Below are 18424 nucleotides of genomic sequence, written 5' to 3'. Positions count from 1 at the left end.
ACTCTTGAGAAGATGGACGGAGACATATGAAGATGCTTCAGCAACCCTAAAGCTTTAGGGAAACGTTAGTGGTCACAAGTGGGCCTGGGTTCTGAGAAGGAGAGGCTCTCTTTATGGCCGGGCGCTGCGTGGGCAGGAGGCCATCAGACTGGGCTCTGAATCTCTCTTGGAATAGCCAGGAGACTGTAGGCCTTATTTCATGGCTGGTGGCTTCTGGCACATCCAGGTGGCTTGTCCACACGGCCTCTGCGCTGCACCCTTGCTTCTCCTGCGGTGTGCCTCGTGAAGCCAGCTGGCAGGCAAACCTGGAATCACGCTCTTTCCGATTTGGGTAGGAGGTGGGCAAGGAAATGGAAACAATTTGGGGCGAGTGGGACGGGCCAGAAACTAGACACCCAGCCCAGAGGTAAGTGATAACAGTGATGGGAGCCACCCAGATAGGGGTCCAGGGCTGACATATAGCAGGCCCTGGAGTGAGTGGATATGAACGGATATCGATCAGAGGACTGGGATTGGGTCGCCACATCTTTACGGATACCTGTCCCAGTCCGACCGTTCTTGGAAATCCTTTCATAGAAAGGCAGAGAGAAGCATTCACCAGGCCTGTAGACCTTAGGTGGCTCCCTCGTTCAGATTAACGGTTCTGGGCAGGCTTCTAGGAGGAGACAGGCTAAACGGAGACTTGGCCAAATAAAGCAGCGGTTCTCAACCTGTGGGTCGCGACCCCTTTGGGGGGTCGAATGACCCTTTCACAGGGGTTGGCCAATTCATAACTGCAGCAAAATGACAGTGATGAAGTAGCAACGGGAATTATATTATGGTTGGGGGGGGGTCACCATAACATGAGCAACTGTATTTAAGGGTCACGGCATTAGGAAGGTTGAGGCCTGCTGAAATGAAGGAGCGTGGCATAGCATTCCAGGCAGAAAGAACAGATTGAGCGAAATCGGAGCGTGGCAGCGGAATGGTTAAGGTGGAAGGTGGTGGGAAGGGCACAAGGGACGAGGGTGGGGAGCTTGGCATTAACCCCGTGTGTGCCGGGCTGTTAAGGAAGGTATGGTAGTTATTTAATCATTTGTCAATTTCAGGGTTAAGAATGTAGGGGTGGAGTCTAGCCTGTCAATCAGATCATAGCCATCGAGGCCTCTGTGTGGGCATGACCTTCTCCTGAGAATTCTGGGAAAGCTGGGATTTCCTCCTTGGAGGCAGGGGAGACTCTCTGCCACACCCTGGGAGACACAGCAGCTGACAAGACACATGCACCCACCCTGATGCAGAGACCCCTGCCAGCGCTGAGAGGTTTCCACTGCCACTGGATCCAAAGACTTTCTACCCACTGGCCTGTGATCGTCTACATTCGGCGTCATTGCCTGTGTTTCATGAGTCTGAAGAGGACTTTATAGATTGGTATTGGACATATGGGCTAATATCAGACTTACGGACTTGATCTGGACTGGGCTGGGATATCTTCTCGATGTTCAATTGCTCTTGTATATAAATCTCTTTTTTATACACACGTGTGTGTCCATGGATTTGTTTCTCTGGTCTACCCAGACTAACACAGAAGGGTCTCAAGAGGGGCGGCAACATGACCCAATGTGTGTTTTAGGAAGTACGCTTGGGCCACACGTGGAAGAGAGATGGGTAGGAGGCAGAACAAGAGGCTGGGGGACCAGGAGGAGCCGAGACTGTGTGATGAAAGATGGCAATGCCCAAATCAGGGTGATGGGAGAAGAGGGGGGCAGGGGAAGGGAGACAGATGGAAGGGTGCTGGGAAGTAGAATTACCTGGGTGGACAGTGAGTCGGCTGTGGGAAGGGAGGGAGAAGGCAGAGTCTGGGGCTTGCTGGGAAAGGGAGCAGGAACACAGGGGAGGGGTGACTTGGGGGTGGGAATCGAGGGGTTACATACGAGAGCCCTCGGCATCGTGTGTGTTGAGGTGCCCCGTGGGCCGTGCGGACGGTTGACCAGTGTCCAGGAAAGCGGGCAGATCCAGTGGAGTTTAAGAGAACGTGCTGAGGTGACTCAGCATTTGGCTGGGATGCACGGTCAGACACAGAGCTCAGGCCACGGAGAGGGAGGAAGGAGACCACGATCAGTCGGAGGCCGAGCTCCAAAGCAAAGCTCTGATGTGAGACTGGTATCCTTGGGGCAGGGAGGAACCTGATCTTGAGGGGCTGCAGCCAAGCCTGAGATTTGGGGGTGCTGCCAGGGCCTGGCTTGGGGACGAAGGGCTGGCCTCAATGGTATCTTCCCTGGGTGTCAGGCAACATCAAAGGTGGTTTGGGATAGTTGTTCTCTGGTGCACGGGCCAGGGTTGTCTTGAAGGCCCCTCTGGCTGAGTGACACGATTTTTTAAAGCGGGTAGTTAATGTGGAAAGACTCCACATTAACTATTTCACTACTGGGCCATGCCTTAAAGACATCGATGTGGCAAAAACAACCCTGGGACCAGGCCTCCGAACCTGGGATGGAGGCCTACTCAGCTTCTAGGGGGCTTCTTTTCCTGACAGGTGGCATGGGCCTCTTCTCCCAAGCACAGGGATTCTGCAGGAGTGTGGATCCTTGCCCCCTGACCTTTCCTTGGAGTGAGTTTGCCATCGTGGTCTGTGATGTGGAAGCATGGCTGAGATAACGTCCAAAGATCATGTCTATTCTCCCCATCTTGACCAAGGCTGCTCAGAGCATTCTCTTCTCAGACTAGCATAGGCCAGCCCTGCCGTGACCAAGGTCTGCCACCTTGTCGAAGGGATGTGCCTTAAGTTATCCTGTGGCCCGCAGAGCAGTGTTCACCCATCACTGCACACCCAGCAAGGTCAGGAGTACCCAGGGGTGACGTTAGTGGTGGTGAGGTGCCACTTGCTAGAGAAGCTAAATAAATGCTCAGGACATAGAGACGCTAGGAGAGAGGCCAGGCGAACGGAGAGGAACCCTGACACCAGGAATTCCCAGAACCACGTGTGATTGGGTGAGAAATGGAGTTTTGAATTGCATCTGAAAAGGCACCAAGCCTTCTCTCTTGTCCCGGCTGGCCTTCTTCATTGTTGTTGGCCAGACTTGGATTTTTTGGAGGCCATTTAGAGCCCATTAAAAGATCAAATGTCTTGAGATGCTGCTTTGAGGCATTTGAAAATGTTTTCCAATTCACAGCTCATTTCCCTATAGGAAAGCTTGACCAGTGTGGGCGGCAGGGGGTGGTGCACTGAACATACTCTTATTTGTTCCAGATGCTGGGGCAGCTCTTGGGGCAAAGCATTTGCCCTTGAATAAGGACAGAAGTTCATCCCGAAGATGATTACATTTTGTTTTGGGGAAGCACACGTGGCGTGTTCAAGGTGTCTCTGATGATCTGTGGCAGAGATGAAGGAAGAGGCCAGGTGACTGACCTGGTTCTCCTGCGTCTCTGGCTGACACAGGAGCTCCAGGCTAGACTGGGAAGGTGGAGGCCCTGCTGGTCCCCTGGGCAGGAGGGCTGGACTCTTTGCCCAGCTTAACTTCTGGTTTGAGCTGTCATGACGGGTAAAGAGGTTTAATCTCTCCGTCTCTTTCTCCGGCCATCTAGCTCAGAAGCAACAAACCCCACATGGAAGAAGCACGCCAGCCCTCATTAACTCCATGTTAGGTAGCAAGCTAATTAATCATGATACTTCAGTTTGGGTGACGCCAGCCAGTTTACATCGACAGCATGCAAGATGCAGATGGTACAATCGTGACAACGGAAACAGAGGGCCTCCAGGCACTTAATAATGAAGATTAAAAGCAAACTTCAATATGAGTTGCATATAACACACTGGTTTTCTTGTCTGTTTTTTGTTTTTTTGTGTGTGCATGTGGCAATCCAGTTTTGCCAGCACCAGTGGTTGAAGAGACTGTTCTTTCCTCTTTGAATGGATTTGGCTCCCTCTTTGAAGATCTACTGAGCATTGATGTTTGGCCCTATTTCTGGGCTATCCAATTTCATCCCGTTGGTCGGTGTTGTTGTCTGTTGTTAAGTGGGTACCTGGCTGTTTTAGTAGGGCAGCAGTAAATTTTGTCTGGAAGTCAGGAAATGTGAACTACTTTGTTCTGCTTTGAGATGTCTTTGCCTCTCTCGATCTCTGGCTTTCCATAGAACATAAAAGATTCCTTCTCCCCCCCCCCCACCCCCCATTTCTGCAGAGAATGCTTTTGGAATTGTGATCAGGATCTGCAGACTGTTTTGCGTAGTTTTGACATCTTGACTCTCTTAAGTCTTCCAACCCAGGAGCATGGAGCATCATTCTACTCCATTGGAGTCATCCCCAGTCTTGTTCAAGGAGCCCTGGTGGTGCTGTGGGTTGGCAGTTTAAGTACACGACCTGCTCTGTAGAAGAAAGATGAGGCTGTGTGCTCCGGGGCTGCTGTGAGTCAGGATTGACTTGATGGCAGAGGGTTAGTGTCCTTCCGGCGTACTCTAAGACTTTCTTTACAGAAATCTTTCACATCTCTGGATATATTTATTCCTAGATCTTTTATTCTCTTGGAGTGTACCATGAAAGAATGTCGTTTTCCTAATTTTCTTTTTAGGTTTCTCATTGTTGGCAGAACCCGGTTTTGAGCTAGACCTACTGTCAGCCTTTTACTTCTGGATTATTTTCTTCTATGGCATTGACGATTCATATTTTTGACCCGCCGATAGTGGAAGTTAGTATTTTCTTAGGAAGCTTTTCAGTTGTCAAGATTGTGAGAAGCTTTGATGGCAGAGCACACATACTTTGTACTTATTTTAATGCTCAGCAGCCGTGTTAGATTTTGTCGATTCACTTTTCTCAGCCATCTGTTTCACCAATGTGTGTGTCCTCTTCGTCCATCCCGTTCTTCCTCCCGTTCCCAGCGCTATGAATCACTGTGTGTCCCTGTGTCCCTTTCTCACTTTTCCAGCTGTGTGTTGGGTTGGTCGCATGATCTGGTCTACTTTTTATTTTCCTGGTTTATCAGGTCGTGCCTTCCTCCTAGACTTTGGTTGTGTTTTTTTATTTCCTAAATCCAAACCTACCTAAGATAGTATATTTTTCCATTACACCTAACTTTAATCTGCTACTGCATCCTTTCCTTCCATGAGATCAGCAGCTCAGCTACTTGAGCTCCCTCTGTCCCCTGTACAGGGTCACTCCGAGTGGATATCAACTCGATGGCAGCAAGGTTTTGGTGTAGGTCGCTCTACCACCGGCCCTTCCCTGTGGAGCCTCATTCCACAGTGAAATCACCCAGTATTTTAGATCTGGGCTGCAGTTATTTTTTTTTAAATAGAGCATTGTATTGGGTCTATCCATAAGTCAATGATATCAAGTGAACAGATGTACAGATGTTGCCGTCACCATTTTCAAAACACGTTCTCTCTTCTAGAGGCCTTTAGTAACAGCTCCCGTTTATTAGTCCCAGGCTGTTGTCGAAGCTTGTTTCTTTGCTCCTGACGGCTTCTCCTGTGTGCTATCTGTCTTCTAGATCCTTTTTTTTATTTTTGATGGAATACATCCTTTACTTGTTCTTTTAAAATTCTTGTGCATTTGAAAATATCTTCATTTGGCCTTTGATTCTGAAGGACAGATGGACTGGGAGTAGACTCACCCTCTGAATTTTGAAGCCATTGTGTCATCATATCCTTGAATCTGACGTGGCTAATCAGACCTGACACCTATTGCCATCAAGTCCGTCCCAACTCGTGGCAACTCTGTAGGGTAGACCTGCCCCATTGGGGTTACCTTGACTCTAATCTTCACAAAAGCAGACCACATGTCTTTTACCCATGGGTGTATTTGATTAGCAGTCAGACAACTAGCCATTGGACTACCAGAGCTCCTGATGCTGCTAATAAGAAATGTAATGTTATTTACTTGTGATCTTTTTTCTTTTTAAATATTTTTGCATCTTGTAGCACTTTTTCTTCTGTTTCCACACACTGTGCTTAGCACTAACGGATCCTTTCAAATGAAGAGCTAATTTTTCAGATCCTGGAAAATATCTTTATTATTTATTTAACTCCTTCAAGATTGAATTATTTTCTGCTGACCCATGTGTGTTCAGCAAGGGACAGAATTTTGAATGAAAGGATATGAACTAATATAGATTTTGATACAATTAATGGGATGCATCTGTCCAGAGGGGTCTTGGACACTGAGGTTGAGCGAGGGGCCCCGTTTCTTCACAGGCACCTAGTTACACATGCTCCACCAAATGGCAACTCCCCCACCCCACCTCAGTGCCAGTGAGTCTATACTGACTTATAGCGACCCTATAGGATAGGGTAGAACTTCCCTCATGGGTTTCCAACACTGTCACTCTTTACAGGAGTAGACAGCCGAGTCTTTCTCCCACCAAGCAGCTGGTGTTTTTTGAACTGCTGACCTTGCAGTTAGCAGCCCAATGAGTAACCATTATGCCACCAGATGGCAGCACACATGAAAATGTGAGGACAACTTCCTACTAAAACTCCAGAGACTGTAAGTGGGCACTATGTGTCCCGTGGGTCATGAGAGGGTTAAGTATTTGCTTCTCTTTATTCGCTCAGATTCCCCCTGGTAAAATGACTAATAAATGTATGTTGAGATTTTGCAGTCAGGCCTCTAGGTCCTTCATTGTTTTATGAGTATTTTCCATCTCTTTACTCTCTTGTGATGCCTCGTGGGAGAGCTGATGGCTTGGATTTCCAGCTCTTGAGCTCACTCCCTTTCTTGTTTGTTTTTTAAATCATTTTATTGGGGGCTCATCCAACTCTTATCACCATCTATTCATCATCCATCCACCCGTTGTGTCAAGAACATTTGTTGTCATCATTCTCAAAACATTTTCTTTCTACTTAATCCCTTGGTATCAGCTTCTCAGTTTTTTTCCTTTCCTCCCTTCCCCACCTCCCTCCCTCATGAACCCTTGATAATTTATAAATTATTATTATTTTTTCATGTCTTACACTGACCGATGTCTCCCTTCACCCACTTTTCTGTTGTCCACCCCCCTGGGAGGGGGTTATATATAGATCATTCTGATCATTTCCCCCTTTCTCCCCCACCTTCCCCTTCCTCTCCTCATATGGCTACTCTCAATATTGGTCCTGAGGGTTCATCTGTCCTGGATTCCCTGTGTTTCCAGCACTTATCTGTACCCATGTACATGCTCTGGTCTAGCCGGATTTATAAGGTAGAGTTGGGATCCTGATAGTCGGGGAGGCGGGGAGGAAGCATTAAAGAACTAGAAGAAAGTTGTATGTTTCATCGTTGCTATACTACACCCTGACCGACTTGTCTCCTCCCCGTGACCCTTCCGTAAGGAGATATCCAGTTGCCTACAGTTGGGCTTTGGATCTCCACTCCACACATCCCGTCATTCACAATGATATGAGTTTTTGTTCTGAGTCCTTGATGCCTGATACCTGATCCCATTGACACCTCATGATCATACAGTCTTGTGTGCTTCCTCTATGTGGGGTTTGTTACTTCTGAGTTAGATGGCCGCTTGTTTGCCTTCAAGTTTTTAAGACCCCAGATGCTATATCTTTTGATAGCCGGGCTCCATCAGCTTTCTTCACCACATTTGCTGATACACACGTTTGTCTTCAGTTGTGTTCATTCTGGTTTTCAGCCCATCTGTTGAGCTTTTTAGTTTTGCAGTCATACTTTTTGTTTCCAAGAAATATAATTAAAATCTTTTTCATTACATGAAAGATTCTCTTATCTATTCAGAACTTCATATTCCCTTATTTCCGAGCATTAATTATGCTTTAAAAACTGTCTTCATCCTGAGGTGTGATTTATTGCACCTGCACCCGTCCTTCACTAGTGGGAGGAAGACGAGGCTGTCTACTCCCATCAAGAGTCACAGCCGAGGCAGCCCACAGGGGCGGCTCTGCCCTGCCCTGCGGGGTCGCTGTGAGCCAGAAGCTATATGAAAGCAGTGAGCTCTGGCTTGTCATGGGGTGGACTTCTTATTCCCCTCAACTCATCTGAAATTCTTGGCATTGAGGTATTGCTCTCCTTTGTTTTCCGCACCTTTGCCTCTTGGAGGGCTGGTGGGATGTGGGAAGGCGTGTGCGAGGATTCAGTCTCTGGCCTTGGGAGAGTCCCCATTCCACCAGCTTTGGCCCACTTTCTGGCCAGACACCCCCTAAACCACCCTCTCAGGACTGGTGAGCCCAAAGTGTGCTTCTTAACACCAATTGGGATCAGGGGCCGAGTCCCACCTGTCTTGCGGATCCCCCACCAATCATGTGGTAATCACCCCTGGATCCCTCTCATCCCTGATTTGCCACACACCCATGGCCCCCAAGCGGATCCCGCCATTGCCCCCGTCTCTCCCTTGTGTGCTGTGCCCTTCCTTCCTCCTGCCAGCAAGTCCCATCTGCTTTCTGCCTCTCAGGTGTCCCCGAGTTTCCACCCCATGACGTCTCGGTTTCTAATATTGGTAGGGGCTCTTGAGATGCTCTTTTCCAGGGAAGGAGCCCTGGGGGTGTCGTGGTTACCTGTTGGGCTGCTGCCCTGTCCTGTGGGGTCACTGTGAGTCAGAATGGACTTGAGAGGGAAGGGGAGGTGGGCACACAGCCTACCTTCGTCCTCTTGGTCCACTTACCTGGTTTGCACATGGCCCCATTCCTGCTCTGTCCCTGCCCAAACTCAGGCCTCCCCAATTCTTCTCTGGATCCCTGGTCCCTAACAGGCCTCCCTGCCTGCCTCTCTCTTGGCCAATCTCTGTCCTAAGCACGGTGGCCAGTGGGCTCCATCTGAGTCACTCTCCTGCTCGGAATCTCTCAGTGGATCCTCGCTGACTTCAAGAAAAAACAAAACCTCTTCCAACCTGGCAGGTAATGCACCTTTCCCCTCTGGCTCCTCCCTTTTCTCCAGCCTTCCAGCCGTGCCCAATAGCAGTGTCAGCCTCTTTGGCCTCCGCCCCTTTGCTCAATCTGTCCCTTTCCTTGCTGAAGCTGTTCGCTCTCGGAGCGCCCTCCCTTTGGGTCAGCAAACTGTTATCTTTCCATCCTCAGCAGGTTGGCCTTTCTAAGGAACTGCCTGAGTGGGGGCCCTCCTGTCCCATTGCTCTCCACATCCACCTCAGGCTGGACCCTTATCCTACATTCCCACCGGCCTGTCTTCCTCACCGGAGCAGGGCTTCCCAGTGGGAAGGGATGGAGTCTGATCGCTGGTGAAACTGATGACTGAGATACTGAACAGATGCCAAGGCTTGGGGGCCAAGGGATGGAGATGTTCCCCCTTCCCCCCGCCAGCCTGGACAGAGGGCGTCCGTGGACCTCTTGCCCAGGAGAATGAGCCCCGGTGTGGGGAGGGGCCTGCAGTCAGTGCCTCCAGGGACGGACGGGCGGGGCTGACGTGACTGTTCCTCTTCCCACAGGCAGTGGTGCCATCACACGGTGACACGGACGGTGTCCTGCCAGGTGCAGAATGGCTCCGAGACGGTGGTCCAGCGCGTGTACCAGAGCTGCCGGTGGCCCGGGCCCTGCACCAACCTTGTGAGGTAAAAGCTGTGGGGCTGACCCCCTCTGCCCTTGGTTGGGGGGAGGGGGGCTGGGTAGATACTTGGCATCAAGAGTTGAAGGCGCATTGATTCAGTCCCTTCTGTGTACATAGCACATGAGTGTACGTGGGGCAAAAAGGAAAGGACGTGCGCCCCACTGTGATTGGATGTCACAATCTGGTGTGTGTGTGTGTGTGTGTGTGTGTGTGTGTGTGTGTGTGTGTGATGGGCAAGGCTCACTACAGTTAATGGGTGGGGCTAGGGGAGTGAGGGGAGGGGAAGGGCCAGATGGTGCTAGAGAAATTCCCTTGGCACCTGGGTGGGCACTCGATGCCCTTGAGAATTCAGCCCTGTTTGCCATCTACATTTCTCACCAGCTCCACTCTGGACCTCACCCCATCCTGCCTCTTCCACCTCTGGAAGAGAGCTCCAAGTGTGGGCCATGCTCATGGCTGCTGGCACCATACCTCACCTGCCTTCATTCCATTCCAGGGCAGACTGTTCCAGCTGCCCCCCCCCCCACCCCTACTGGTCTGGCCCCGGCCTCTGCTTCAAGGATCCTTCCCCTCTCTGTCCCCTCTCTCTCCACTCCTTTAACACCTATCCCTGCCCCTTTTCTTTTGCACCAAGGGAGGGTTTTGTACCCGCTTCTAACAGAATCAGGAGGAAGATGAGCCTTTCTACTGCCATCAAGAGTTGTGGTCTTGGAAACTCGCAGGGGCTGTTTCACACTGTCCTGCCAGGTCGCTCTGAGTCAGAGTCAACTTCATGGCCGGGAGTTTGATTGCTCTTAGATGCCTTTCAGACCTGGAACTGAACCCGCCCCCCAAACAACAAAACCCCAAAGTCATGGCCATCAAGGTCTACCTTGCAGCACAGGGTAGAACTGCCCCCGTGAGTTTCAGAGACTGGAACTCTTGATGGGAGTAGAAAGCTCCATCTGTCTCTTGGGGAGCAGTGGGTGGTTTCAAACTGCTGACCTTATGGTTAGCAGCCAAATGCATAACCACTAGGCCACTCAGGCTGGCCAGAGACATGGACTCCTCATACAGTAATCAAGCCTAGAGACGCAGAAGGAAGCATTTGCCCGAAAGCAGAGTTCCGAAGGCAGGAAGGGGTAAGAAAGCAGGGCGGATGGAAAGCGGACCAGGGAGGACAGAGTCGGGGCGCCGTGATGTTGAGAACATGGCACTGTATGTGCCGAAACAGAATCCGTATAAATTATTGAATGGAGAACTAATTTGCTCCATAAACTTTGGCCCAAACCGCAATGAAACGTTTTTAAGAAGTAAAGGCAAGGGGGGAGCGGGGAGGGAGGGGAAAAAAAAAGAGGACCTGATGCAAAGGGCTTAAGTGGAGAGCAAATGCTTTGAGAATGATTGGGGCAGGGAATGTATGGATGTGCTTTATACAATTGATGTATGTATATGTATGGATTGTGATAAGAGTTGTATGAGCCCCTAATAAAACGTTTAAAAAAAATTAAAACCATAGCCCAGGGCTCAAGTAGAAAGAAAACATTTTGAAAATGATGATGGCAACATATGTACAAATGTGCTTGATACAATTAATGTATAGGTTATTATAAGAGTTGTAAGAGCCCCCAACAAAATGATAGTTTAATAAAAATAAGAGCTGTAAGAGCCCCTAATAAAATTATTTATATTTTTAAAAAGCTTAAAAAAAAAGAAGTAAAGGCAAAATAAACGCTTTCCCAGAGAAACAAACGCCGAGAGAAATGTGTTGTTAGCAGTCCTGAGTCTCCAACACATCCTGAAAGAAGCTCCTAGGCTGAGAGCATATGACCGAAGATGGTCATTTGAATGCACATGAAAAAGGAACACTTATGAAGGCCCTGATTCCGTTACGAAGAGACCCTCTCAACGCATTGTTTCTCCTTTGTTCTCATGCGTGCTGCCTAAGGCCATAGCACGGTTGGGCCTATCACAGAGAGGGAGATGCCATATTATACAGGCGATAAGAGGAGCGGAGAGGAAGTGAGCGGGAATGAGACTCTATTGGCCTCCGGAAATGACTCCAGGTTGCAGGATCGTCATTATAACAAGGTCTCATTGAGTTTGTAACAAGAGAGCCATAACAATAAAGGGTCCGTGCACGCCGAACAAGAATACCTGACAATCATCATGTCAGTCGCCTCCTATGCATTGGGAGCTGGCCTGTGAATCGGGAGGGCAGGGCAGGAATGGGTGCATTTGGAGCACGGTGTTGACGAAGCATGCTGACTACACCGTGGGCTCCCAGAAGCGCAAAGGAACCTGTCCTAGAAGAAAGATCTCAGAACGTTCAGGGGAGGCCAGCCTTCATCTTCCGCTTGCACTGTTCGCCTATGATCAGGAAGGCCCAGGCCCTGGAGAAGAATAGCATGCTTGGTAAAGCCGAGTGTCAGCACAGAAGACCAAGACCCTCAATCGGCTCCTTTGTCTCAGTGGCTGCAACAGTGGGGTCAGACGTGGCCATGACTGTAAGGATGGGCAGGGCCTGGCCATGCTTTTGTTCTGTTGTGTGCGGAGGAGCCTGAGCTTCCGAATCCACTCAAGAGCAGCCACCAGGAACAAAAACAAGACAGGGGAAGAGAAGTATCCAGAAAGAGCCTGGGAACCCAGCACAGACGGCCTACAGCAACTTGTCCTTTGGTCTCTTGACGGCTGCTTCCATGAGCATTGATTGTGGATCTAAGCGAGACCCAAACCTGATCATTTCATTTTGTAGCATGTCTCTCAATTTAGGTTAGTTGATATTGCCATAAAAGGAGTCCTGGGGGCATCGTGGGTTGTTTCCTGGGCTGCTAACCACAAATTTAGTAGTTTGATACCAGCAATTCAAAGCTGCTCCTGAGGAGAAACATGAGGTTTTTCCTTGTTTTGTTATTTTCTTCAGGTTTTCTGTACCCGTAAAGATGTATAGTCTCCGAAACCCACAGGGTCAGTTCTGCTCTGTCTTATAGAGTCACTATGAGTTGGAATTTGTCTCAGTGATAGAGGGGGGGGGGGAGAGAGAGAGAGAGAGAGAGAGAGAGAGAGAGAGAGAGAGAGAGAGAGAGAGAATGAATGATTGCACTCAAGTCCGATAGGAGTGATACTGTACACAATGTGGGGAGACGCGTGATATTAACGTGACTCCTCACTAATGAGGAGAACTACGACCACTTGATCAAGGTGATGTCTGCCAGCTCTCTCAGTTGCAAAGTAACTCTTTTTTTTTTTGTATTTAATAAGTGCCTCGTGTGTAGGTACTTGGTAGTGGGTTACACGTTGGGCTGATAACTACAAGGTCAGCAGTTCGAAACCACCAGCTGCTCCGCAGGAAAAAGATGGGGCTTTCTACTCCCGTCAAGAGTTACAGTCTTGGAAGGTCACAGGGCCCGTTCCACCGCCCTGTCCTGCAGAGTGGCTATGAGTTGGAATCAACGTGTTGGCAATGGGTTTGGTTTAGGTTTGGGTGGGGCACTTAGAGATTTTTTTGGGGGGGGTATGCAAAATGTGCTTATTTGGGGTGGTTTCCCACTCATCTTGATTCGGGGTCCTTCCATGCTGCCTCTGCCAGACAGAGCGTCCTTCTGTAACTCTTGCTTTCCCTTCTGTGGGCTGACAGCGGACCTTGGAGCTGCAGACACCTAATACTGTGTGCACGGTGTGTGCATGACCACAGCACCCTGGGCATCTCACGTCCGTGGAGCAGGATCGGGGCTCTGCACTTGCGGCTGCTCCTTCTGCTTGCTCTTCTCCTCTTCCGGAGGGAGACGAAGGACATCCTTTGGGAGAGGCAGGATCGCGTGGGGAGCCACCACAGCCGGAAAAGCGTACTTTGAGGCTATGCGGGTTCCTCTTTGTCATTTCTCGTTCCCAAGACAAGGTTGGGGGTGTTGGGGGTGGGGGCGAGGGTGTCCCTGGCCTTTAGGTACAGGGAGGACCCTGGATTGTCAGCATTCAGTGTTTGGGGCTGCGTGATGATTCGGTGTGAGGTCTTTCTTGGTGTTGCTTGGCCTCTTCCCATCACAAGACAGGAGGGGATTTTCTCAGAGTGGCCCGTTGGGTGGGACTTGCCCAAGGGACCGATGGCGACGCCGCTACACTCATATGCTGGCTGCTCCTGGGCTCGACCTCAGGGCTGCGATGATTCTGTGGGAAGACAGACTCTTGAGAATGAGCCGGAACCCAAGCCGAGTCATCTGGAGCCGCAGGCTCTCCTGTGGCATCACCCCGCCCTTGGTGACTCTCAGCCAAGACAGGTGTTGGCATCTGCGTGGGGGCACGTACACTTAGGAGTCACTATGAGGCCATGGCGCTAGCACCGGGCTGGGCGGCCCAAGACCAGGCCCCCCTTCCTCTCTTGTCGGCCCTGCCTCTCAGCTTCCCACCCGTGTGCGGACCACGGAGAATGCCTTTCCAGAAGTGCCGGCAGGTTCCTGGGAGCTACTCACCTGGCGCCTGACCTAGGACAGACCCAAGAATATGCATAGTTTTCTTTAATCATTTATTTTCTTGTTTCTGTTGAGAATATACATATGTCAATTCAACAATTTCTACAGGTTTTTGGTAGTTGGATGACTTTAGGTCAACTGGACACTCCTGGCTAGGGGTGGAGCCAAGTCTGTCAATCAAGTGGTAACTTGAGGACACCTCTCTGGGGGTGTGGTCTTTTGTATGAGTGAAGGACTCCAGCGGTGTGAGGGGCGATACTGGGAGGGTGGAGGGGGGGTGGGTTGGAAAGGGGGAACCGATTACAAGGATCCACATGTGACCTCCTCTCTGTGGGGACAGACAACAGAAAAGTGGGTGAAGGGAAAAGTCAGACAGGGAAAGATATGACAAAATAATAACTTATAAATTATCAGGGGTTCATGAGGGAGGGGGGAGCAGGGAGGGGTGGGAAAAATGAGGAGCTGATGCCAGGGGCTTAGGTAGAAAGCAAATGTTTTGAGAACGATGAGGGCAATGAATGTACAAATGTGCTTTACACAATTGATGCATGTGTGGGTTGTGATAAGAGTTGTATAAATAAAAAATAATAAACTGATTTTAAAAAAGAGTTTCCCAGAATAAATATATAAATAAATAAATAACCTGCTAAAAATATTTGTTAAATGAGAGAAAAGGAAAGCCCATAAATATCCCTGCATATTTTCTATGAAATGGAAATTAAGATCATTCATTAAAGGACTTATTATGGTTTTTAAAAAAATGAAAGACTCTGGGATCTGTTTCTCTCTCTCTCTCTCTCTCTCTCTCTGACACTCCACCTTCCTCCCAGACTCCCAGATGAGACTTCACTGGGACTCTGTGTCTGCCTCCAGGGGTGTCCCCATGGGGACCTCCCTACCCTGACAGCTGTCACTGCCCTGCCACGTGTCCACCGACCTAGGATCCACGTGACTCAGGCTCACGGGCTTAATGCATTAGCCATGGCAAACTGGGTCGGTGTACAGCTCAGCTCAGTGACACGGGTTACGTCCTTCAAGCCGTGCAGTCACGCTCCCGCGCCTGCTTAGAGTTGCTCCTCCCCCATAGCTACCATAGACTCACTGGCCCCTAAGGCTTATCTAACCTTTCAAGTTTCTCAATTCATAAAGACAGTCTTTCCTAATTAAGCTAAACGACCATTAGCTTTACAGAAGACTGCAAGAGCTATTTCTGGCTTGAGGTTTAAGTTTCAAAGAGGATCTCAGGCCCATGGTTTGGGGATCCATCCAGCTCGTGTGGTTCCAGAGAGTCTGGATTCCAGAAGGATTGGAAATGCTGTTCTGCATTTCGCACCCCACCCCACTTTAGGTCAATCATGGTGGCCAGGCCCCCACCAATTCCGGTCTCATGGCAAAGAAGGATGGGGTTTGTGGAGGCCAGTAGCCAATAATTCCACTCTCTTCTCTTGTCTGGGCTCTTCTTCTCCTCCCTCTGATATCCAAGAGCAATTGCTTATCTTGGTACCCATGGAAGCTTGGGAAACCCCAGGTACCTTGGAACAAACTCCCTGGAAAAGAAGCACTGGAAACAATATGAAGTCAACTGACTGAGATGGCCCATGAAACCATGACCGTAGACCTCCAACCAAGGAACCAAACCCCCAAGGTCTTTGGCTTCCCATAAGCAACTGTGTCCTCGCTCTCTTTTTAAATCCTTAAAAACACACTTCACGCATTTTCCAATTCAGCTTGTTCTCGGTGTGCACATTATATATGAAGCACAGCTCGGCATCGGGATCGGAAGAGATGCTGGTGACACAACTTTGCTTGCTGAGAGTCAAGAGGACTTGGCTGGCTCACGGATGAAGGTCAAAGACTACAGCCTTCAGTATGATCACACACCAACGTCAAGGAAACAAGAGCCTTCATAACTGGACCAAGAGGCAGCAGCATGATCACTGGAGGAAAGATGGGAATCATCAAGGGCTTCATCTTCCTTGGGCCCACAATCAACACCTGGGGAAGCAACAGTCAGGAGAGCCAGTGACCTGAGTACAGCTGGTGCAAAAAGACGTTAGAAGGTGTCGTGTCACTCTGGGGGCCAACAGGTGCCTGGCCCAAGGCTTGGTATTCCCTAGGCTCCCATGCATGGGAATGCTGGACATGGAAAGAGATGGAAGAGGAATGGATCTAGCTGATGGACAGCGTCAATGAGGAACATACCACGGGTCGCCAGAGCAAGACATCTGTCTGGGAAGATGTCGAGTCAGAATTCTTCTTAGAAGCAAGGATGGCAAGAGTTTGGTCCTTTAGCTATGGTCCCGGCAGAAGGACATCATGCTGGACAGCGGGTCGGTGAAGAAGAAGAGCTCCCACAGGATGGATTGATGCAGTGGCTGGAATGATCGGCTCAGACACGGGAATGACTGGGAGGGCGGCACAGAACCAGGGACTGTTTGGTTCTGTTTTACCTAAGGTTGCTGTGAGCCGCCAAGAATTCTTCCGTTCAACATCTGGACCTGGACCCGTCTGTTTTGGAGTTTAAAATTTTCAAACCAAATTTCCTTACTGGTTATAGAGATTTTCAAATTGTCTGGTGAACACCCAGGAAGGGTGGTGCAAGATTCCTTCGAAGACTCACTCCATCGCCTCCCAGTTCTTAAGCGTCTGTGTATCGCGACAGCCTTCGGGTTAGGGGCGACTTGTGTCTTTTCCTCTTTGCCCATCTCGCTGGACGCGTGTGATTTCATCGATCTTCTCAAAGAACCGGCTTTTGGTTTCCTTGATTGTCTTTCTGTTGTTGTCGTTGCTTGGTTTTCAATTTTACGGATTTCCCCCCTCACCTCTCTTCTTTCCTCTCCTTTGGCTGGGTTCCTGATTGAACTTCTGGAAAGGCCCCCGGCTGCCAGGTAGAGAATGTGCACAGGCTGGGAGGGTGCCTGGAGCCACGGAGAACACAGGGTAGATTGGGAAGTGCCTCGGAAAATCAGCTGGCGGGAGTAGCTGGTTATTTAATGGCAGGAAGCAATCAGAATAGAGCTTCGACTTCTTTGTGTGAGCCACACAGGCTGGCTGGACATTCCATGCATTGAGGTTGTGGTGGGGCGGGGGGGGGGGGGAGCGGTTCTGGAAGGAGGGGAGGCTAGGGGCTGGCAATCCACAGTTCTGCTTTGTCTATGCTAAGTTTCAGATGCCCCCTTGGACCCCACATGGGGTGTCAAATAGGAGGCTGAGCAAAAGAGTGGGACAACCAGGGAAAGGTCCGGGCTAGAGACAGATGGTGTTTTATTGGTTGTAAGCAGTGCATTGTTGTATTATCGCTAAGAAAGCTGCGAATTAAACTCTAGCACATAACTGGATAAAAATTCCAATTTCAGAGACATTACAGTATAAGGCTAGGCGCATGTTCGAAGGGAGGAGATGTGGTTGAGCAGGATCAGCACAAGGAGCCCTGGTGGCGCTGTAGGGTAAGTGTTGGACTGCTAATGGCAAGCTCAGTGGTTCAAGCCCACCAGCCTTTCCTTTGGAGAGACGTGAGGCTGTTTGCTCTGGTAAACGTTTCTGGCCTAGCACACCCAGTACAGGATTGCTATGCGTCAGAAGGGACTTGATGGCAGTGTGTTTGATGATTAAGTCCCCTTGGGGCAGGTGCATAGACAGACAGGGTTCTGGCCCCAGAAGAGTCTTGGGCACCCAACTCTCAGAGGTGGATCCAGGGGGAATAACCAGGTAAGGAGTCTCAGAAGAAGCAATCCAGGCAAGAGGAGAAACCTCTTAGTGTTTGGGGAGCTGCTGAGACAACAAGTTCGAAGAAGGAGGGAGAACCCAGCCATGCCAACCCTCCTGACAAGGCCTGTGGGCTAAGGCCTGAGGAGTGGCCGTTGGATATGGCCACCCGGGTGTCCTCGGCAAGTGAAGTTTCCAGGAGTGGTGGGGGGTGGGGGGCCGAAACAACATGGGTGAGGAGATCAGGGGACATGAAGAAGTGAAAACCGCCCAAAGGAGAGAATTCTTTCACAGAGTTCTCCTGTGAAAGGGAGTAGACAGATGGCGGTGGGGGCGGGGAGGGGGGACATGGGTTCTACCTTATTATTTTCCAGGGGCATGTCTGTCAGCTGCCAGCGTGTGCTCCTCCTGGGGCTATGGTGACAAGTGCCACCCGCTGGGGTGCTATAAGAACCGATACTCCTTGGCTCACGAGTCTGGACGTTGCAAGTCTGAATCCCGGGCGTCATCAGAAACATCACCTCTCTGAACATTCTGGGGGACAATCCTTCTTGTCCCCACTCCCCTCCAACCTCCATCCCCCCAGCCCCAGCTCCGAGCAGACCCTGGGACCCCTTGGCTTGTCTCTGAAGCATAATACGCCCTCTCTTCCGGGGCCACCTTCCCCCTGTGTCTCTGTATCTCTTCCTCTGTGATAAGGACGCAGCTCGGATTCAGACCCACAGTAGTGGTCATGGGTCATCTTGTCCAAGAAGGCCCTATTTGCACAATGGCCCCACTGACAAGGGCAGGGGCCTGAACG

General features: G+C 50.1%; 1 protein-coding gene across 2 annotated transcripts in view; it reads left to right on the top strand.

Annotated features, from left to right (window-relative positions):
* The window catches only part of COL26A1 (collagen type XXVI alpha 1 chain), a 175085-nt gene that overhangs the window by 55350 nt on the left and 101311 nt on the right, over nt 1–18424 (top strand). For both annotated transcript variants that reach the window (XM_075528516.1, XM_075528515.1), the window contains exon 2: nt 9354–9476. In XM_075528516.1, coding sequence (XP_075384631.1) covers nt 9354–9476 — 123 coding nt within the window. The remainder of the gene's footprint in view (nt 1–9353; nt 9477–18424) is intronic.

The sequence above is a fragment of the Tenrec ecaudatus genome, chromosome 12 (assembly GCF_050624435.1).
Source record: "Tenrec ecaudatus isolate mTenEca1 chromosome 12, mTenEca1.hap1, whole genome shotgun sequence".
Taxonomy (NCBI): Eukaryota; Metazoa; Chordata; class Mammalia; order Afrosoricida; family Tenrecidae; genus Tenrec; species Tenrec ecaudatus.
The sequence above is the reverse complement of the archived record's forward strand: the minus strand, read 5'-3'. Positions and strand labels throughout refer to the sequence as shown.